Source organism: Hemicordylus capensis, chromosome 2 (assembly GCF_027244095.1).
Source record: "Hemicordylus capensis ecotype Gifberg chromosome 2, rHemCap1.1.pri, whole genome shotgun sequence".
Taxonomy (NCBI): domain Eukaryota; kingdom Metazoa; phylum Chordata; class Lepidosauria; order Squamata; family Cordylidae; genus Hemicordylus; species Hemicordylus capensis.
This window is the reverse complement of record NC_069658.1, coordinates 46573734-46596274: the sequence shown is the minus strand read 5'-3', so window position 1 is coordinate 46596274 and position 22541 is coordinate 46573734. Positions and strand designations below refer to the sequence as shown.

Genomic DNA, 22541 nt, shown 5'->3' with positions numbered 1-22541 from the left:
GCCATTGGGAACAATGTGGAACTCGAAACACCCCACTGAATGAATGAAAAGCTTTATTGCAATCATTGATCAGATGTACGAACAAACAATACTACATTCTGATAAGAATTCAAATCATACAAAGTACACCAACATAAAAGTCTCTTGTAGCGTCGTCTAGAAAGTAGGGCTAGAAGTTAGCTGTTGGCGGATCTTAATAGCAGCCACACAAAATTTGGCAACATTGTAGGTGATAAAAGGTTTCTTATCTGCAAGGTGGTGTGTGGCATAAAAGTCAGTGGTTCAGCCGGGAAAATGTGACACCAGAGGAGAAATGAAACTGTGCCGACTATCGTTATAAAAAGAACAGAACAACAGCACATGGTGGACAGATTCAACCTCACCTGAGCCACAAGGGCAAATCCAACTTGCCAAGAGAATCCAACTTCCAGATAGAACTGCTGATGGGTAAGGCATCATATCTTGCTCTGAAAAACACCCTGTGATGGCTTGGTAGGGAAAGTGTTAGTAGGAAACTAGAAGGTTCACGGTAAAAGTCACCAAGGCACCCTCTTATGGTCTCTGAAATAAAGCTTAAATCATTCTGGTGTTCAGTGTCCAAGATCCTCTGTTTGAGTATCTCCTTGGCTTGATTGTAATTTAATAATGACAAATATGCAGCAGAAAAGCCAAGTGATGACAATTTGCCCAATAGTGTTTCTGTCAAGGTAGACTGAAATCTATCGGCCAGCATAAGAAGGATCAGCCCCAGAGGAGAGAAGTGGATCTTGAGCCAATTAAAGACTGAAATCCAGTGGCATGAAAAACCACACTCAAATAGTTAAAACTATTGACCTGCTCTATACGATGACCTTCTATATGCCAATTAAGTCTTTTAGACCTCTTGGCAAAGACCATCACTTTGGATTTCTGGAAATTAATTACCAGGTGATTCCTTGCAATAAGTGGCCAGGAGCCTAAGCGCTCTCCTAAGACCCACTGGAGTTCATGAATGATGGCAGCGTCATCTGCATAAAGCAGGATTGGCCAAACAGATAGGTATTACGGGCTCTCTTGAACACCAACAATGAACTCACACTACAAATTTCTGCCAGAAGCACATTCCAGAGCCCAGGAGCAGCTACAGAGAAGGCCGCTGAATTGCTACCAGATGTACTGGTAGTAACTAGAGATGGACCTCCTCAGATGACCTCAATGTGCAGTGGGGATCATGCAGAAGAAGGCGCTCTCCGAGGTAACCCAGAACTAAACCACTCAGGGCTTTAAAGTTAATAACCAGAACTTTGTATTTTGCCTGGAAACCTATCAGCAGCCAGTGCAACTGTTTTAAAACAGGCATAATATGGTCTCTCTGGTTTGCCCAGAGACCGATCTGGCTGCCATATTTCCAAACTATGCACAAAAGACTCAAACTGAACTGGGCAAACCAGTTTTGTGCACATCTCTACTCCCCACCTACAATGAGGATACAGTTGCCCATAAAAATACATAAGAACATAAGAACAGCCTTGCTGGATCAGGCCCAAGGCCCATCTAGTCCAGCATCCTGTTTCTCACAGTCTCCCACCAGATGCCACTGGAAGCCTACAGCAGAAGCTGAGGGAATGCCCACTCTCCTGATGTTACTCCCCTGCAACTGGTACTCAGAGGCATCTTGCCTTTGAGGCGGGAGGTGGCCCTCCGACTAGTAGCCATTGATAGACAGCTCCTCCATGAAGTTATCCAAGCCCCTCTTAAAGCCATCCAGGTTGTTGGCTGTCACCACATCTTGTGGCAGAGAATTCCACAAGTTGATTATGTGTTGTGTGAAAAAATACTTCCGTTTGCTGGTCCTAAATTTCCCTGGCAATCAATTTCATGGCATGACCTCTGGTTCTAGTGTTATGGGAGAGGGAGAAGAATTTCTCTCTATCCACTTTCTCCACTCCATGCATGATTTTATAGACCTCTATCATGTCTTCCCACAGTCATCTTTTTTCTAAACTAAATAGCCCCAGGTGTTGTAGCCTTGTCTCATCAGGAAGGTGCTGTAGGCCCCTGATCATCTTGGTTACCCTCTTCTGCACCTTTTCCAGTTCTACAATGTCCTTTTTTAGATGTGGTGACCAGAACTGTACACAATACTCCAGGTGTGGCCACACCATTGTCTGGCCTTTTTCACATCTGCCACACATTGAGTCGACACTTTCAACGAGCTGTCCACCTCGACCTCAAGATCCCTCTCTTGATCAGTCACCGACAGCTCAGATCCCATCAGCATATACTTGATTATTCGTCCCAAAATGCATCACTTACTGAAGCGCATTTGCCATTTTGTCACCCACTCCCCCAGTTTGGAGAGATCCTTTTGGAGCTCCTCACAATCTGTTTTGGATTTAACTAACCAAAAGAGTTTGGTATCATCTGAAAATTTGGCCACCTCTCTGCTTACCCCTACTTCTAGATCATTTATGAATAAATTAAAAAGCACCAGTCCCAGTTCAGATCCCTGGGGGGTCCACTTCTTACTTCCCTCCATTGTGAAAATTCTCCATTTATACCTGCCCTCTGTTTCCTGTCTTTCAACCAGTTAGCAAAGTCCAGGTATACTATGTCAACTGGATCACCCTTATCAACACACTTGTTGACTCTCTCAAAGAACTCCAAAAGGTTCGTGAGGCAAGATTTACCTTTGCAGAAGCCATGCTGGTTATCTCCCAGCAGGGCCTGTTCTATGTGCTTTACAATTTTATCCTTGAGGATGCTTTCCATCAATTTGCCTGGAATGGAAGTTAAGCTAACCGGCCTGTAATTTCCCAAATCGCCCCTGCATCCCTTTTTGAAAATCGGTGTTACATTTGCTACTTTCCTCTGAGGAGAAGGCAATTTGTATGTTAACAACCCAACCACAATGCAAGGAGATTGCAAGCCAATTGGAATCCAGTGCCAGAAAGCCAACCAGCAAGAGGGAAACAGGCCTCCAAAATGGCGCTCGAAACATTTCAAATTGAAAGGGGGTTGTTTTATTCCGAGCTCAAAACAGACCCTATAAAGCAGGGTTTCTCAACGTGTGGGTCCCCAGATGTAATTGGACTTCAACTCCCATAATTCCCAACCAAAGGCCACTGGGGCTGGGGATTATGGGAGTTGAAGTCCAATAATATCTGGGGACCCACACGTTGAGAAATCCTGCTATAAAGGATGTTTTGTTTCAAGCTGAAACACTAAAAGTGGCCTGTTTCAAATTGAAACTTTTCAACATCAAAACATTTTGCACATCACTAAGGAGCTGCTAAAATCAGAAAGCAACTAGTTATTGTAACCACCTATAAAAAATCATTTCTTGATACTACAAGCATCTCACACACAGCATCCTTCCAGGAGTTGTTGCTGGTGTCTACCTCATGTTTCTTTTTCGATTGTAAGCCCTTTAGGGACAGAGAGCCATCTTTATTATTTTTCTATGTAAATGCTTCGAGAAGTTTTGTTGTACAGCAGTATATAAATATTCTTAGCAGTAGCAGTACAAACACCAGAAGTAGTATAGTTGGCAAACCAGCCGTAACTAATGAAACATAGTCCTGGCCCACTGCCTCAAACAGAGCATCCAGGAAGAATCCTGGATGCAACCAACCATCATATCATTTCTGAGAAAAGGCATTCAATGGCCTTATCCCCACCCAGAATAAGCATTTCCACCACTCAGCCTGTTGTGTAACTGCCCACTATTATCAACCCTTAATTTATTGAGTAGTTCCTACCACATGCTAATACTTAACTTTGGCCATCTGTGGGGCTAGTGCAAACCTTTGGTTTAATGCAGTTTTAATCATGGGAGGAGAGCCTAGTCTTGTGGTAGCAAGCATGAACTGTCCCCTTTGCTAAGCAGAATCCACCCTGGTTTGCATTTGAATGGGAGACTACATGCGTCAGCACTGTAACATCTTCCCCTAAGGGCAATGGTTCCCAACATAGGTTCCTGCAGATGTTGTTGTACTACTTCCAGCATCCCCAGCCACAATAAATTGTAGCTGGGATGCTGGAGTTGGAATTCAGCAACAACTGGAGGAAGCCAGGTTGGGAACCACTGCCTTAGCAGATGAGGTAGAGCACATGAGTGCTTGCATGCAGAAAATTTCAAGTCCCCCCCCCCCCCCGGCCTCTCCAGATAGGGCTGAGAGACTCCTGCCTGCAACCTTGGAGAAGCCACTGTCAGTCTGTACAGTCTGACTCAGTATAAGGCAGCTTCCTATGTTCCTAATCTTTGCTGATTGAGTCAGAAGAACAAAACTCCATATTAAAATTCAATCAGGATATTCCCCCAACTGGTTAATATAATAGTTTTATTATCTCATCATAATAATGCTATTATCATTTCACAATATTGCAATAGAAGTGCACAACTTTACATATAAATATTCATCAACATATTTCTATAAAAAACAGTATACCCTACGAGCTTGTCTCATCATTTCCCCAAGTAATAAAATTCACTCCTCAAAATTCACTCGAGAGAAATTATTCAAAGTAGCCCCAATGAAATTAAAAAGGACAAGACAAGTTAGCCAATGTCTAACTTGTCCTAAGTTGAATGGAATTTGTTTAGGTTTTGTGAAGCTAAACAAGTGCCCTATTCATGAGTAAAACCCCACTCCCTCCCTGCTGACAGTTTAGGAGCACTTGGCACTTATAGAAGTTAAACAAATGTTTCCTTTTCCCTCCATTTTCTTTTATGGTCTTTTATTTTCTCTCTCCACAGAGAGGTGGCAATGAGTCTTGTGAGGATCGCACACAAGTTGGGGTGAAGTGGCAAATTGACATAGGAAGGAATGCATGGCAGTGGCAAGATGGCAGGGGTCATTGCAAGGACACACAAGGCAAACTGCCTTTGAACATAAACTTTCTACATCAAAGATACACTGCCTATGAAAATGGAGGTTCCAGTTAGCCAGTATAGCTAAGAGCCATTGTTAAACTACCATTTCCCACAGTGCCCAAACAGATTTTCCTTTTCAAGAAGCCTAGGAATTCTGTAATCCAAAAACCCTCAGTTTGAGAGTAAAATGAGAGTTAAGGCGCTTTCAATTTTCACTCATGCTCTAAGTGTAGAAATTACAAGTTAAGGTACCCATCTTAACCTCCACACCATTATTTCTAAAATGATTTAGAAATAGACTTCATGCACCCACAATGTGCCTTGAATTTTCAACTAGAGATAATAATAATAATAATAATAATAATAATAATAATAATAATAATAATAATAATAATAAAGATTGGAGTGTGGACAGATGCATCCAGACATAATCTCTACAATGCGTAATACTTCCCCAAAATGCCACCTGCAAAATGCCATCCACACAGAAATTCAAGAGGTCCCAAAGTCTGCCACAATAACTTCTTACAGATACACCCAATGGTTTTCTATTGATCCATCTCTATAAAGCAGAGTTCCTCACCCAAATGCAATGCAATATAGCAAGGCTTGGAATCTTCACATATGAGTAGAAGTCACCCTTACTCATGAGTAGACCCCACACCTTTACTCATCAGAATTATACATCCTTGATTGTAATTAGCTCCCAAACCTTACTCATCAGTAGACCTCAATGTACTTGTGGATAGCCCTTTAACCTTATATGCAGGTGGACATATCTTTATTTATGAGTAAACCATTGGCCTTACATGCCAAGTTGCTCTTCTGCCTGCAAGTAGACAGTGCATCCTTGCTCATGAGTATCCCCTCAACCTTACTTATAAGGAAGTCTACTTTTGAGAAAGGATATAATGTTTGTTTCCAAGTAAGGTTGCAGGTCTACTCACAAGTAAGGATATTCACAAGTAGATTATTAGAGTTATGAAGAGACACTCATTACCCATAAAGTTGGAGTCTACTTTTGAGTAAGGATGCAAGTATGTAGCCTACTCATGAGTAGGAGTGGACATAAAGTGTATTTGCAAGTAAGGGATGACATCTACTCATGTGTAAAGGTGTGGGTTCATGGAATCACATTTCTAAAGCAGTGTATCATACAAGACTCTACAAAATCTTTACAGCTTATATAAGTGGAAGTTAAGGGGGCACCTTAACTTGCTATATCCATGCTTTTTAGAGCACAAGTGAAAATAGAAAGCATCTTAAACCTCATCAACAAATTTTAAAATAAAAACTTACCTTGCGTGCTCAAACAAGCTTCAGCACACACCACATGGTTCTCTAGAGGTGGTGCCAGATCCAGAGAAACCACAAATACCCCAATACAGGTAAAATTTTAGAGATACTTTCATATTTCATTATCACAAACAGCAATCAGAATTCACTAAGCACAGAAAACTACAATCCTGTCAACTTTTTAAAATAGCTATATATACATTTAAGGAGTACTCCATGACATTAACTTTTGGATACTCAAAGAAATAGGTTTTTTAAAATTTACTTATTCTCAGTATTTCTATCCCACTACTCTATTAAAAAAATTCAAAGCAAAAAATAATGTAATGTGTAGAGAACAAAGATAAAAAGATACCAGGTGAATTCAGACATTGTGAGAAACTTCTGTTCTGTTGAATCTGAACTCTATGCGACTTCCCTCCGCCTGAAGTGTGTGCGCTCTCCCCTCCCATCCCCATACAAGTGCCTACTTCTTTTCTATGCTATGCCTAGATTGGTTGTGACATCTGAACTCACCATTCCCACCTTATTCTAACCTACTTGCTTCAGAAAACCGAAGCCCCAAAACCCACTTTAACTCAAGAGTCAATGGTCAACTGTAAGGTCACTGGGCCACAAAATTAAGTTTAGTGCTCCTTCAGCTGAGATTACAAAACATTTTTCATACTGTTTACTTTGAGGATCAAGAATCCAAAATAAATGGACAGTGTATTCAAATCAACTCATGTCCACAAGAAAAAAAAAAGTTAAGCTGCCACCATGTTAATTCGTGTCTAGAAGCTAGGTAAATCTTTGCTTCCAGTTTTAATGTGTAAACCTAACACAAGTTTTGAAGAAAGCAAACGGAGTGTATTGTTAGATATACACTAGTTAATACTCCATTAATTTGATAAAGGTGTGGATACTCTATATTCTGGAGAAGTGTCTATCCACTCCCTCCCCCATTCTTCACCCTCCTGCCCCCCCCCCCCTTTTTTTTACACATCCCACTCCCACAAGTAGTCAACACTTGCTGCTGCTTTCAGGAATTCTGTTGACAATGCAAGCAGATACTGTCTAGGAAGCCCTTCAAATCAGCTACATCACTGCAACCCACATTAACTGATGTGGAAGTGGGGAAGCTACCCCACACACCCAATTCAGCAGTAATACTAATGGCAGCACAAGCAACATTACTTGCAAAGATTGTCAGTAGTTCCACTTACAGGCAATTTTAAATGTTTATACAAAGTATTAATTCAAGGTAATACATTACCCAAAATATTTGCTAGGAAGCCTATTCATAATGAGAAAAATATTCTAATGGCTCACCTCTGTCCAAGGGCTCACAAACTGAGTGCGTGCATATCGAGTCAGCATGTGGATAATGACGATTTGTCCCCATTCTTCCACATCAACTAGCAGGTTACACAGCTTTCGATAGTTCTTGTGAATCAAATCTATTCTGTCTGGACATACTTCTTCAAATGCCATCACAACACTCCCTGCTACAAGCTAGAGAACAAGATTGTAAATACATATGAGTCAGTAACTCTTCCAAGAACATATCACCCATATTTGAACACAAGGATAGATTTAGAAGAGAAGGTGGGGTGGCTAGCAAGGATAAAACTATGGGCTGTTGAGACATAAAAGGAAGGCCTTTGGTAAGATCACCTAGGGACCTTTAAGTTTGCATATCGCCCCTGCTCTTCTTTTGTATGCAAGACGAGAGTAAAAGCTTCCAATCTGCTCTGAAATTTTTCTGCTCTGGAACCATTTATTCCTCATATCTACAAATGGAGGGAACCTTGTTTTATTCAAACCAGTCACAAACAGGATCTAAAGCCATAGTTTGAGCTATTTTTTATCTGTAGTTTGAAACAAACCACAGTTCCCTATGTTTGTACATAACACACAACTGTGTTTTACACCAAAATGGAAAGATTTAAATTTCCAGTGGGGGAGTCAATTCTCCCGGACTTGTTCTCTTAGCAGGCAAACATAATTTCCCATTATTTCTGAACCTACCCTATGACTACTCAGCAAGATCATGAGAAAAACAGCTGTAGTATGCAGACACTTCCCACACTGCACTTTTGCATAGATGTGTTCTTTATCAGTTTATTTTGCCAGGTTGTAGAAAAAGTTTTCAAAGCGGTTGTAAAACCATCATCCTGCCAAGGGGGAAGTTCCACATCATAAGGGCTAAACAGGTGGTTGAGCTTGCATGGGGACCCAGCAAGAGAGACTCGGAAAACAGAAGTGCTTCACCAACCATGACTAATTTATTGAGGAACAACTAGTTCTTCCCTCTCCTCTGTGTCCTTGCCCCTTTTCTGGTGCTGCAGTCCTTTGCAGGGGGTTCTACACCCTGTAGCTTCTTCACCCAGGAATTCAGTGCTTACCCCCTTCTTCTTGATTTACTGTTTTCCCCCCAGGGAGTCCTCCCCTCAGGGCTTCTCTTAGGAAGCCTCCTCGGACTCCTGGCAACTTCTTAGCCAGTGCTCTTCCAGCTGCCTCTTCTGCTCTTAAGGTTCCTTTTTATCTTCCTCTTTACTGTCCCACCCATCCAAAGTTGGTAAGCAGGCTCTTTTCCCCATCTTGGCCAGCTGTGCCTGATGTGCCTGAGAGGCAACTGCTCTTTCTTTTTGCTTAGCTGATATGTGGAAGACTGTTTCCACCTCACAGTGGTTTCCATTCAAAAAGAAATAAGATGGGTCTCTGTTCCAAAAGGGCTCACCCTCTAAAAAGAAATGCAAGGCAGACACCACTGGGCATTTTCCAGACTAGAAGATTTACAACTGTTAAAGTGTTGCACAGTGCAGCAGAATTAGGCAGCAGTTTGAAACCACAAGGGTAGCGGCTTTGGTGCAGTTTTCTATACAACATGAGTGGGTTTTGGCCATCCGTATTGCCCGCCACTGCAGTGGATTTTCCAGGCAGGATGTGTCCATATTCCCTGGATCGCATTCACTGCCTCTCCTCCTCCATTTCGAAACAATAGGGTTGTGGAGGGGGTGGGGCTGATGCGACAAACTTTTTTGGGGGGGGAAATTTTAGTGCTTTTGTGCAAAGGTGCAATAACTTTCTTCTTTATTCAAGCAGAAGCACTGAACACGTGGGGCGTGAGACCAATGGGATCAAAAGCCAAGGACGAAAGTGGAAATGAAACGGAGTGGAAATACATTAGATATATTGGGGGGGGGGTCAGCTTCACATATCAAATTCCAGAGACAAATGTGACTGAAATCTAGTGCCAAAGACAGAAATTAAAAACTGGGGGCTACAAGAAAAATATATTGTGTGGCTTTACATATCAACAGATCCTCAATCTGCTGAATGAGACAGCAAATCCACAGTGTGAATGTGTCCAAAAAAAATCTTAATGGAAAACCTGAGCGATTGAAATAAAAAACCAAAAGCAGCTGAGAAACAAATCACCCTTGCACCATTGTGGGTTGCACCCTTGCACAAGAACTGCGCTGAAAAACTAAAAAAAACCCTTTTTTACATGAGCAGCAACATTTCAGGAATGGGCGGAAAGGGGCTGTAAACAGTGTTCCCTCTTTTTTTTTTTTTTTAATGTCCGTTCAGTTAATTTTAGATTGCACTCAGGTTGAATCAGGAAGGCGCCATTCTGAATGCACGTGTGTGCATATTGTCTTGATACTGCCACTCAGAACAAAATTCATTCCGTGCACAGGTGAAAAAATGAGAGAGCACTGGCTGTAAAAATTGTCCAAGTGAACTATCCAGACCACACCATGCTGCAACGCATCAAACACAGGGCAAACCTCTGCACAGTACTTTCCTACAACAGTTTTACAACATTATAGGGCCAAAACACATCAATAAAACTTGAATCAAGGCATCAGAAATATGGATGGCACCCTGGTGACAGCGCAGCAACCACGATGTCACAACATGAGCAATGTGGAGGGGCACTTAACAGACATGTTGTGAAACTGCCACAGTGTGTAATCTGGAAAACGCCTCTGAAAGATGCTGTGCTGGACAGGGACATTTGCTCCCCAATCCAGACACATGCCTGCGTGTCCAAGTTATTCTTCTGATATAATGCTACAACCACTCCTGGATTAATCACTTCTTCATAAGAGAATGTGAAAGTGCAAGAATAAGCAGAGATCAGCATTGTTCTCACTGACCCATTTTTGTTAATCAAGACTACATTTTTTGTTTGATCCACTGTATTTGTTTATCCAAGTTTTTCTGGTTGTGTTCACTATCAAACGCATTACATAAAACCATGGAATGAGGAATTCTATTTGTTCAGTCTTGACAAAATAGCACAACAGGGGAAGTTATGCAAAAAACAAAACAAAAACAGCACAGCACACACACCACCACAGCTGTGTTCCCTCTAACGCATGCGCATGCTCACGCGTTTTTTGATGTTTGCTGAGTTAATTTTAGATCCCACTCAGGTTTAACCAGGCAGGACCGATTCTGAATGTATGTGTGCACACACTGCCTTGATACTGCTGCCCAGAACAAAACTCATTCCGCACACAGATGAAAAAAAGATTAGAGTGAACACTATCCCACAGAAACTAAGAGTTATCAGGAATGAAAGAACTTCCATATGGAAAAATATACAAGTGGACTAAGAGAAAGACACAGGTTTTATATCAACATAGCTTTACTAAGAATACCTATACAATGAGATGTTATAGTAGAATGAAGATTAGTGAATGCTATAGTAATTATATTTACTTTATGCTATAGTAATAATTTTAGTTAAACTTAAAGCACTTGAAATTAGCAAAACCCAGGTAAATACAAAATAGCATACTTTTACACATCATATTTGAAACTCATAGCATTCCAAGTGTTATTCACTGAAAAGCCATTAGAAGAACCAGATCACACACCATGAATCCTCAGTTAGGATTAATCAAGGTGATAGTAAACTTTCATTCTTATGTTAGCCTTAATTTCTTATTGACAGAAGCTAGGAGCAACAAACAAGAGACGGATTGCTTCATAGATGACCTTTTTATTAAGTCAGTGCTACATGTTAATATTACACCATTGCCAGTCTGAAAAATGGAAGAGGGATAAGAATGCACAGGACATGCCTGATCTTTTAACCATGGTAAAGAAACCAGGCAACAATGTGTGTGCCCTTGGCCAGTACGGTTTATTCTTTTTAATGGTTCTTTCATTAAACCTCAATTTAACACATTTCATCAGGTTGTCTGCCACTGATTAATGACTTTTTAAAACTTTACTGGCAATAGAGAGTTCTTTAAAAACCAAAGGGACATTTCTTGATTCTACAAAAGCACTTTCAGAAGTTATACCAAGGTGCCCAATGAGTATTTGAATCCACAATACAGTTTGCCTACTGTATATCAGCCCACTACAAAATTCCCCACATATACCAGAGAAAGTTAGTCATCATTTGTCACACCTAAGATGGCAAGCAACCAAAGCTACTATTTACAGTGCCAACCTCTTGACATACAAATTAAGTTCAAACTTATCTACCTGTCGTGAATTATATTTTATTTACATAGGAACGGCAAATATTTAGCCAGGCCCTTCCCGTCCACCAAAATCACCTGACTTGGATTGTTCCAAGGTTTATGTAACTTTCACTTAAGGATCACCTTCTGGATTAAGTGGTATTGAGTATACTACTTTATTATTTATTTATTATTAATTAATTAATTATTTGATTTCTATACCACCCTTCCAAAAATGTATCAGGGCGGTTTACATTAAAACAACAATTAAAACCAATTAACTGTTAAAATAAAAAACTATAAACACAATATAAAAACCAACAAACAATTAAAACATTTACAACAGTTTTAAAACCCTGGAAACCAGGACAAACAGGTATTAAGGGCTCTCCTGAAGGCCAATAATAAATTCAGATTACAGATTTCTGCAGGGAGTGCATTCCACAGCCCAAGAGCAGCTACAGAGAAGGCCTGCCTTTGAGTCGCCATCAGACATACCAGTGGTAACTGGAGATGGACCTCCTCAGATGACCTTAATGTGCGGTGGGGATCATGTAGAAGAAATCGCTCTCTGAGGTAACATGGGCCTAAGCCATTCAGGACTTTAAAGGTAATAACCAGCACTTTGTATTTTGCCCGGAAACATATCGGCAGCCACAGCAACTGTTTTAAAACAGGCATAATATGGTTTCTCCAGGTTGCCCCAAAGACCATTCTGGCTGCTACATTTTTAACTAACTGAAGTTTCTGAACTATGTACAAAGGCAGCCCCACATAGAGTACATTGCAATAGTCAAGTCAGGAGGTTACCAGCTGATGCACCACTGTTTTGAGGTCATCCTCTTCAAGGAATGGGCACAGCTGTCGAATCAGCCAAAGCTGATAGAAAGCACTCCTGGCCATAGCCTGAGGGTGAGGCCTGGGTCCAAGAGTACTCCCAAGCAGTGTACCCGCTCCTTCCAGGGGGAGTGTAACCCCATCCAGAACAGGAAGCTCTAACTCATCCCTCAAATTCTGAACCCACACAATGAGCACCTCTGTCTTGCTTGGATTCAGCTTCAATTTATCCCTCATCCAGCCCATTATTGCCTATAAGCAGGCATTTAGAGAATGAGTGCCATTTCCTGGTGATCAAGATGAAATGGAGAAGTAGATTTGGGTGTCATCAGCATACTGATAACACCCAGCACCAAACCTCCTGATGACCTCACCCAGCTGTTTCATGTAGATATTGAAAAGCATTGGTGACAGAATGGAGCCCTGAGGGACTCCATATAACAGCTCCTATTTTGAGGAGCAGCTGTCACCAAGCTCCACCATCTGGAATCTACCCGAGAGATAGGAAAGGAACCACTGCAGAGCAGTGCCCCCTATGCCCAACTCCCACAGGTGATCCAGAACAATACCATGTTCAGAGATCCAGAAGAACCAGCAGAGTCGCACTCCCTCTGTCAATTCCATGGTAGAGATCATCCATCAGGCTGACCAAGGCTGTCTTAACCTCATAGAGAGCTCTGAAGCCAGTTTAAAATGGGTGTAGATAATCAGCTTCCTCCAAAACTGCCTGGAGCTGGTCAGCCACCACCCTCTCACCACCTTGCCCAACCAAAGGAAATTGAGACTGGCCTATAACTGTCCATCACTAAGGGGTCCAGGGAAGTCTTCTTAAGAAGTAGTCTAATCATTGCCTCCTTCAAACAAGGAGGCATCCTCCCCTCCCCTCCCCTCAGCAATGCATTTACGATATTAACTAGGCCACCTCCTACAATCTCCCTGCTAGATAGAAGCAGCCAAGTCAGAAGGATCCAGAGAACAAGTGGTAGGCCGCACTGCCCCAAGCAGCTTGTCCACATCCTTGAGTCACAGATTGAAACTGATCCCATCTAATACCACAAGAGGGATTGCTGGACACCTCCTTCATCGACTCTGCAGAAATAGTGGAGTCCAAGTCGGCCTGAATACAGGTGATTTTGTCCGCAAAAAAACCACTAAAAGCGTCACAGTAGAACTTTTCCAGGGACTGATTTAAAGCAGAAGGGGCAGAAATTAAACTCCTCACAACCTGGGACAGCTCTGCCAGACGTGAACCCACAGAAGCAATGCGTGCAGACCAAAATGTTTTCAAGTTTTTTTTGCTGCAAGAACCGCAACCACATAAGCCTTCAAATGGGTCTTATGCTGCATCCTGTCAGATTCAAGCTGAATTCTCCTCCACTTGCGTTCCAGTAGCCTACCTTGTAGCTTCAGCCTCTGCAACTCCTCAGTATACCAAGGGGCCATTTTAGAAGCAGGCCAGAAGGGACACTGAGGAGCAATCATGTCTACTGCCCTGGTGAGTTCCCTATTCCAGGTTCCCATCAGGGCATTGACAGACTCATCGGGCCCACCACCCCTGCAGGGGTGGAATGTGCCTGTGAAACCAACCTTAACCAGGTAGTGGTCCGTCCATGACAATGGGGAAACCACCAGATCCTCTACTCACAGAACACCCCCAATTCGAACCAAAGACCAAATCAAGTGTGTGGCCGGCAACATGAGTTGGTTCAGAAACTAATTGGGATAGGCCCATAGTTGTCATGGCTGTTATGAACTCCTGAGCCACACTAGGAAAGCCAGCCCCAAAGTGGATATTGAAGTCCCCCAGCACCAAAGTCTAGGAAACTCCAACACCAACTCTGTGACCAGCTCCATCAGCTCAGTTAGGGAGTCAGTTTGGCAACAGGGTGGACAGTACACCAAAAGAATCCCCAATCTATTCCTAGTTCCCAGTCTCAAAGAGACATACTCAAGGTAAGTCAACTGTCTCACAGGGACCCTGGTAAGGGAGATGGTATTCTTATGGACCACAGTCACTCCACACAACCCTGCCCACTTCCCCTAGCCTGCTCCACCACAGAAGGGAGCCCACACTGGACCACTCGCCTCCCCCAACCAGGTCTCAGTTATACATGCCAGGTCAGCTCCCTCATCCATGATCAAATCATGGACAATTTCAGGCTTATTCTGAATTTAACTGGCACTGCAGAGGAGCATGGCCAGACTCTTTGGGTAATTGGAGCTGCTCCCCAAGGCCTGAGAGTTGACAAAGCAGTTGGAAGTGGAAACAGTTACTAAATTACTGATTTCCCTTCCCCTGTAACGGCCAACAGCTCTGTCAGTGCCAATTCTTCTATTCCCCACCACTAGAGTAACAGCTACCCCAGAACTGCTGGATGCACCCCCCACACCATCCCATTCAAGAGAGCCCAAACACATATCTGCAAAAACGCCTGGCCCAACCCAATAAAAACAAAAACCAGCAACCTCTAGCCATGACCTCCGCCCCCTCCACCACAATATAACCTCCTGCCAGCCCTCAGTCCCACCCTGAAGGCCCAGCCCCAAAGGGCTGCCCCCTTTGGGGGGCCAGCTTCAGCAGCCACATCACCAGCTGCACCTGCCAACACAGCCCCTCCTTAAATAGCCCCCATGCCACTCCTCTCACAAGAGGCACCTCAGGCAAAGCTGGTACAATGAGTGCCAGCAGATGTTGATTATGAGTACTCAGAAGGAGAGAACTGAAACTCCAGCCGATGTTCTGGCTTTTTCTTCTGGCCATCAAGAAGCGGGGAGGGAGAGGCTGTTAATCTCACCCACGGTCTGGTAGGGGAGATAGGTCGGCAGAGTCAAGGCCACTGACTCTCTCCCTGGTCTTCTCCTCAGACAACCTTCCAAAACAAGCCCAAAATTCATAATATTTCAAGTGTGGGTTTTTTTTGGGGGGGGGGGGGTAGTCTGCCACTGACTGCTTGAACTGTGCCTTTCAGTGTTATACCTAAATACAAGAGCTATTGAAAATATTTTACCTAGTTGCCTCGATCATTTACAAATAAGCCATAACCACTTTGTCACTGTGCATCACCTATTATTTTCCTAACTGCTTTAATTAAATTTTGTTTTATTTCAAGCCACACACTAAGCAAAGTAACTATGATGATGAGGCTCCTATATGAAGCAACTGATATATATGCAGTTAAGCATGCATGTGAAACAGCTTTCTGGCAGCAAATTAATGTCACATTGTAGCAAAGCACGGGGGATCTGCATTTCAACCTCTAGAATTTCCCCAATGATTTAAAGTAAGCAATTAAATAGGAATACAATTTATTGAAACAGCACTTTTGGAAAAATATTAAATACAATGATATACATATGCTAGAATTTTGTCCTATTTTTGGGTTGACATTTGGTTTATTAGTATGCACCTACCATTACAACTGAAAGAAAACAGCTCAGAATATAGTCTTGCTATTATGCTAAACAAGTTTCGAGTCCTGTGGGGATTTTATAAATTACCAATAACTATAAACGTGACGTTGCATTTATTGTCTCCAGCCCTGCTATGTACTGGTACCTGCTGGTCCCAGCATGTATACAACTCATTCCATAAATAAAAGAATTGATTATTTGTGAAGGACTAAAGAAAATGCATTATACTTACATTTGTTTTCTATCACATCACTTGCAGGAAAAAATGTTTTCATGGTTGGACTTTTATACTATCCTTTTTCCTCTTTCTACAATTGCTGCCAAAATTTCCTACCTTAGTTAATACTTAGTTAAATCTGTCATGAATTAATTACTGCTATTGGGGCACCAGAGTGAACATGAAAGCATGTAGGAAAAAGAAGAAAATTTTACTTAGGGTAGCATGAAACCTTAACTTTTTGTGTCTTTAAAAAAAAGTGGTTTTACATTTTTTTTTAGAATTCCAGTATCTTCACAGAAAGATGCTCTATCCCAAGGACATCCTATTATTTTTTCTTCTTCATCATCATCAACAGTCTTACCTATTGGTAATGCCTCTCCAGGAAAGGTAAAGGAGAGAGAGGGCTGCAGATTTATTTTTCTTCATTCAGAAGTAATATATTTAAATCATTTTACTCTAGAATTCAGGCTCAAGTGACAATGCTACCTTTAAATAAGTAAAACAGAGGTTACATAAAAGTAGATGGGTTGTATCCTAGTATTTTGCAGAGCACTATTCGGTTGTTGAAAGCTCCTTCCACTCACCAAATCTGCATGTGCGCAACACTTCTAACATATGCAGAATTAGCTTTCAAACACGAATCAGTGCCTTGCAGAAGGTTAGAATATAACCTTATGTTTCCAAAACTGTTGATAAATTAAGATGCTCTTTTACACCCCTTACCTTGGAAAAGGAGTTACAAAAATCAGTAGCTTAAGTACAGATATGGGGAAAATTCCATTTTACAAGTGATATATAGGAATTGCGTGTTTTTTCTCATACCAAACTTATTTACCGTAATTTTGGGTAGAAACACTGCATCGGCATAAGGCAAAAAGGCTGAAAAACTGCAGAAAGCCAGCAGAAATGCCACAAGGGCATAAATGCCACAGTTAGAGGGGGACATCATGCATTATTTTTTCAGTTGTGTGGAACACTTAAAAATTTTCTAATTTTAAGTAAATACAGCTATATTTAAGATTTTACTATAGCTAAGCATTGCAATGTAAATCACTGGTAACCCATATCCTCATCAGTCTTAACGCAATGAAAAGAAATTGATATAAATGCTGAACAATTTTAAAAAAAAATTTAGCACCTCATATTGCAAAAGTAATTCCCCATTACACTTCATAGGAAACCTTTTATTTGTTTTTAAGCACACCACATTCTAAGCTTCAAATTACATTTCAAAGGCAACATTGGTTTTTTGCACATCACATTCCAAAAATTATAAACTTTAAATTGCACTTCAAAGCAAGTCTTGGAAGTCCAAATTATTGTTCTCCCAAATAAAAAGGTTTAACAAGGTTTCATATAATTTTTCAGGATAGTCTGCATCCTCATTTTCATCCTCTTGTGAAATGTCTGTTGCATTGCTTTCAGCTTTTTCAGATTGTATAATTCCAGCTTCTATGAAACCAGAAATTACTGAAAAAGTTTTAACAAATTTCCATGCTTCCAAACCCATTTTGGAATCTCGCCATAGGTTGCTTTGCGCATTTCCTGGCCCTTTGTGAATATATGCAGGCCTTTCCTCATCCAGTTTCCCCAATGCTTTTGCATTTCAATACCTTGTTCATGGATAAGTCTAAGGGCTGCAAGGTTTTGGTCAAACCACCACAAATCACGGCTAGCGAAGCTGATACCTTTTTGCATTCATTTTTAACTGAATCCAGTAAGTGTGCACACATCCAGTCTATTATTAAGATGACACATAGTTGGGGAAAAAGCTCCTTTTCTTTTCTGCCAAATTTCATTAAGCCATTCAAACATTATGTCTTCACACATCCACCCTTTCCCATTAGCACGAACATCCTCCTCCAACGGAAAAGCGCCTTCGGGATAGATTTCCCGAAGAATTAATACTTTAATTTTTAAAATTAAAAAATTAAAATTAGCATTGGTTTTAGTTTGTCGACATTTGCAGTGCAAGCTAATATGCACATGAAAGATGTCTTCTCATTTACGGCTGTCACTACAGAAACTGTTTTCTCTCCTTTTCTCTCTCCTGGAAACTGTTTTCACAGTCACATTCAGGGGACAGTCAAACATCAGTGGAACTTCAGCCATATTTATTATTTGTGATTGCAGAAATTTTTCCCACTCAACAGAATTTGCAACCAACTTTAAAAGCGCTTATTTTCTTTCCTGCCAGTCCTTCAGCAGCTGCTGTCCCATTGTTGTTTTAATGCACACAGATAAATTATTTTGCCTCATAAGTCTATAGCACCAACATGGGCTACCTTTAAAAGTCAGTTATTCCCATTTGTGGTGCCATGAATTTTGCTTGCCGATGGATTTTCACAGTAGAGACTGGCAGTCCTTTCCCCCTCTGCTCTTTAATCCACTCGAGGTTATTCTCCAGATCAGGCCAGGCTGCAACAACACTTCTCCTTGCACATTTTGATTTCGGCACAATTGCCAGGCCGTCTTTTTCTGATTTCCACCTACGAATGCAACATTCATCCACTTCAAATTCATGGGTTGCAGCTCTATTGCCAATCTGTTCTACTCTTAGCACAACTGTCAGCTTGAAACTAGAAGTGTAGCTCTTATGCCGTTTGGGCACCATTTCCCCCTGCAAAAACGGCATCAGAAATCCTGCCCAGAAATCTCACGTAAACGCCATATCAGTTGAAGCACTTTCCCGGCTTGTCCTCGAATTCTCACGTAAACGCCACAGGTGGCAAAAACTTTTAAAAACATACCCACCATGTCATTTCTATCCAAAAGTACAGTACATCATTAGAGAGAGAGAGAGATCTTATTTAACAATTTTTTTCAAGTATTTAATATAATGTGACATTCCCTTCCGCCTGCAACTTACAGAATTTCCTCATGCAAACATATTTTGTGCTAATCATAAAATGGTTAAACATCAAGAAGTTTTTAAATTTATAAATCAAGCCATAACTTATTTTATGTATTTATTTATTTATTATATTTGTACACTGACCCAAGCTTGTGTCCCTGGGTGATTTACAACAACATAAACAAAATAAAACAAAAATTATAACCTTAAGACCACAAGCCTAGCTAAAAAGATTGGGTGAATAAACGTGTCTTTAAAGTCCTTTTAAAAAAAAATGTCAGAGATGGAGAGGCTCATTTCAGCAGGGAGTACATTTCAGAGTCTTCGGACAGCAATAGAGAAGGCTGGTCTGTAGTAGCCACCAGATCAGCTGGTGGCAACTGCAGACGAACCTCTCCAGATGAACTCTATGGGCAATGGGACTAGGTGAAGATGACATTCTCTTAACCTTGAATGAACTTGCTGATTTTAAATAATTTTAACATTCAGAAAGAAAAGTTATGAAACTGAAGTAGAAATTGTATATATTCCAAGGTCTTAGAGAATCTCAAAGCATATTTCCTACAATTTCTACTACAGTAGGACCCTACTCCATATCCAAGGATCAGCTGATAATCTTAGTTTATTAAATGCTCAATATTCCATAAAAACATTGAGAATTAAAACAAAATGATCCAATCAAAATTTAAAACAAAAAAAATTGGTTTATGAAACAGTGTCATTGACTTAGTGAGATGGAAATTAAACAGTAGCTTTTTTGTGCAAGAAAAAATAAATCATTCCTACAAAACCAGCAATGAGCTCGTCAAATTCAAATACAGCTTTCCATTTATGTATTTTTTATATTAAAGCAATAAACATGGTTCATTTGTCTTTCACTGGTTGCCACATTTCTCTGTGCTGTTGCTATGAACTTCAGCCATTAGCTGCGCTCCAAGGTAAACTACATGAACCATCAACAAAAGTGACACCCAATCTATGGAGTTCATATTTTCTCCAGATTATCTATGCTAGTTGACAAGCTGGTAATGAAAAAAATCACACTAAGCAAATGGTTCCTCTAATAACAATAAATTTTCTATAAAATTATGAAGGGTACAAAACGTTTCCTTGCATCTATTTTGTCATGAATTCTAATTAACGCTGCAAAAACCTGAGAGTGCTGGGTCATCACAAGAAGTGTATCGAGGTTTGATTGATAATATGGTGCAAGTTGGCCTATGCTGCCAACATTTCCTTTTCTTAAATTAATGGCCATCCCACCTGCCCTAATCATACAGCCCAAATGATATTCCCCTTCTTATTTCAATTTTCTGGAAGCATGGAAGCTGGTAAAGATCAGTCATTTATCTTCTAATAGCTGGATAATAGATCTATCACAATACGGCATCTGCACAAACTCAGTTATCCCCCCTCCTGCAACAGTAAAGCTTTTACCAACATTGAATCAATAACTTTAGAACATACTAGGTTACCCACACATTTGCAATCTGAACACCACACATTACTTCTAGCATATCTGTTAAATATGTTAAAGAATGCACCTTACTTTGCTCAATTTCCCCAAAGACAATATTCTAGTTTAGAGCACATCAGTAATCTCATCACAAAGCCATTGCCAATTCTTCAGCTCATTTTTATCAAGCAAATTATTTGACCTCCCAAGAGTCATCTGCTACAGATAATCCTATCTAGTCTTCAAAGGGCACATGGGTACTCAATTTGTTTCAAAAGAAAGATGTATTTATATCCGCAAGCTGGAGATCTCAAAAGCCCTTTGAGCATCAGTGAACCCAGAATCTGCTGCAAAGTAAGTGATGAGCTATCTTGTTTCCCCGTACACCACTGCATCTTGTGTCCAAGGACAAGAGCAAACTATTCTTTCTACTCTAGATATTGGGAAGTCAAAACATGACATAGATGGTTCTGCACTATCATCCACTATGGGCAACTTGTGATACTGATTGTCTATCCTCCCCATATTTGGACTTGGATCGTTATGCAAACTGTATGTCTATCTGGATCTTCACACTGAGGCAATTGCTAAGAGTGCTTTTCTTTACCTTTATTTGATCCAGAAGCTGCAACGTTCTCTCTTCAAATGACACCTGGTAATAATCATGGTTGCCTTCATAATGGTGAGAATTAACAATGAAGACACTCTCCACATGTCATTGCCACTGAAGCTTATTTGATAGTCAGCCAAGGAACTACATAACTGGGAGCTATCCATGGCAATATCTGACTTAAAAGAAATCCACCTGATCTCATGCCACCTATGCAACACATCTGAACATTGTGGTCTTCCCAGTGGCTACCTGTACATTTAGCCTGAATATCTTTCAAAAGAGATGCAGCTCCCAGAGAGAGCTTTTAGCATTCACACTTAAGATTCTACAGGTGGTGGTGGTGGTGGGACTTCTTGTGATTTTTACAGCTTAATGTACTTTTACAATGAATGGGCAGCATCCAGACAAAGTTAGCCAAGACTAACTCACACGGAAGCGCCAGGATTCTATGAAATCATGACTAACATGCTATTGATTTCAATGGTTCTTAGTCATAAAAACACAAGAACAGCCCTGCTGGAACAGGCTCAAGGCCTATTAGTGCAACAGCCTGTGTTACACAGTGGCCCACAGGATTCCTCTGGGAAGCTCACAGGCAAGAGCTGAGGACATCCCTTTTCTCCTGTAACTGGTATTTAGAGACATCTTGCCTCTTAGGCTGGAGGTGATCTATAGCCCACCGACTAGTAGCCACTGATAGACTTGTCCTCCATGAGTCATGACTAACTAGTCAGGATGCTGCTTCATGTCTTTTACTTTAAAACATCACTCAGCCTTGTTGGAAAGATTAATTAATGGAGATATTGATAACTGGGGAGTCAAACTATTAAAAATTTGGGTTCAGTCCATTCTACAGGATTTAACAACTGTCCACTCTAACTTGAAAGAGTGGTTTAGTAACCTGTTTGACACTCTGAACAGTTAATATTTAAAATATATTTAGGATATATTGCATTTAGAACTACTAATCTTTTTTGCTTGCAATGTAAAGCTACAAAATAAGTTCAACAACTATTAATTTGAGATGCAAATGATTAATGATTAAGCAGCTCATTAATGCTGTTTTTATGCCCCATGCCCCCCATCCCCCACCCCCACCATAAGGTATAACATGAAGGCTGTTCTATGGACAGTAACTATGATTCCTCCTTAGGCCTTGGTCTTTTTAAACATATTACTCTGTCTGCAAAGCTAAACCTAATCTAACAAGCAATATGCTTTTCTATGTTTAAGGCCAGAAACAATCCTCTAGTTAGAATCCTAGTGACTAAAAAAGAAAAAGCTTTAGGCTCAGTCTAAAGGGAAGGCCCCGCAAGGGAGAGCAACAAATACTAAAGTGATTATTAAGGTGGTTTTCATCCTCCAAAGTTATTAGAGCTCAAGCTAAATATTCATCTCCGCTCTCTCAACTAGGACTGTATTAGGGATATGCACAAAAGAGATTTTGCATTCTGTTTCGAGCTCAAATAATATGCAAATGACTAAAATGTTCCATCGAAACAGCAGTTGAGCCAGCTGTTTTGACAAA

General features: G+C 40.9%; 1 protein-coding gene across 1 annotated transcript in view; it reads right to left on the bottom strand.

Moving 5' to 3' along the window:
- Positions 1-22541, bottom strand: part of AP3B1 (adaptor related protein complex 3 subunit beta 1) — a 211232-nt gene that overhangs the window by 164177 nt on the left and 24514 nt on the right. Inside the window, 1 exon segment of the mRNA XM_053295883.1 lies at positions 7463-7645. Within this exon segment, the coding sequence (XP_053151858.1) occupies positions 7463-7645 (183 nt within the window).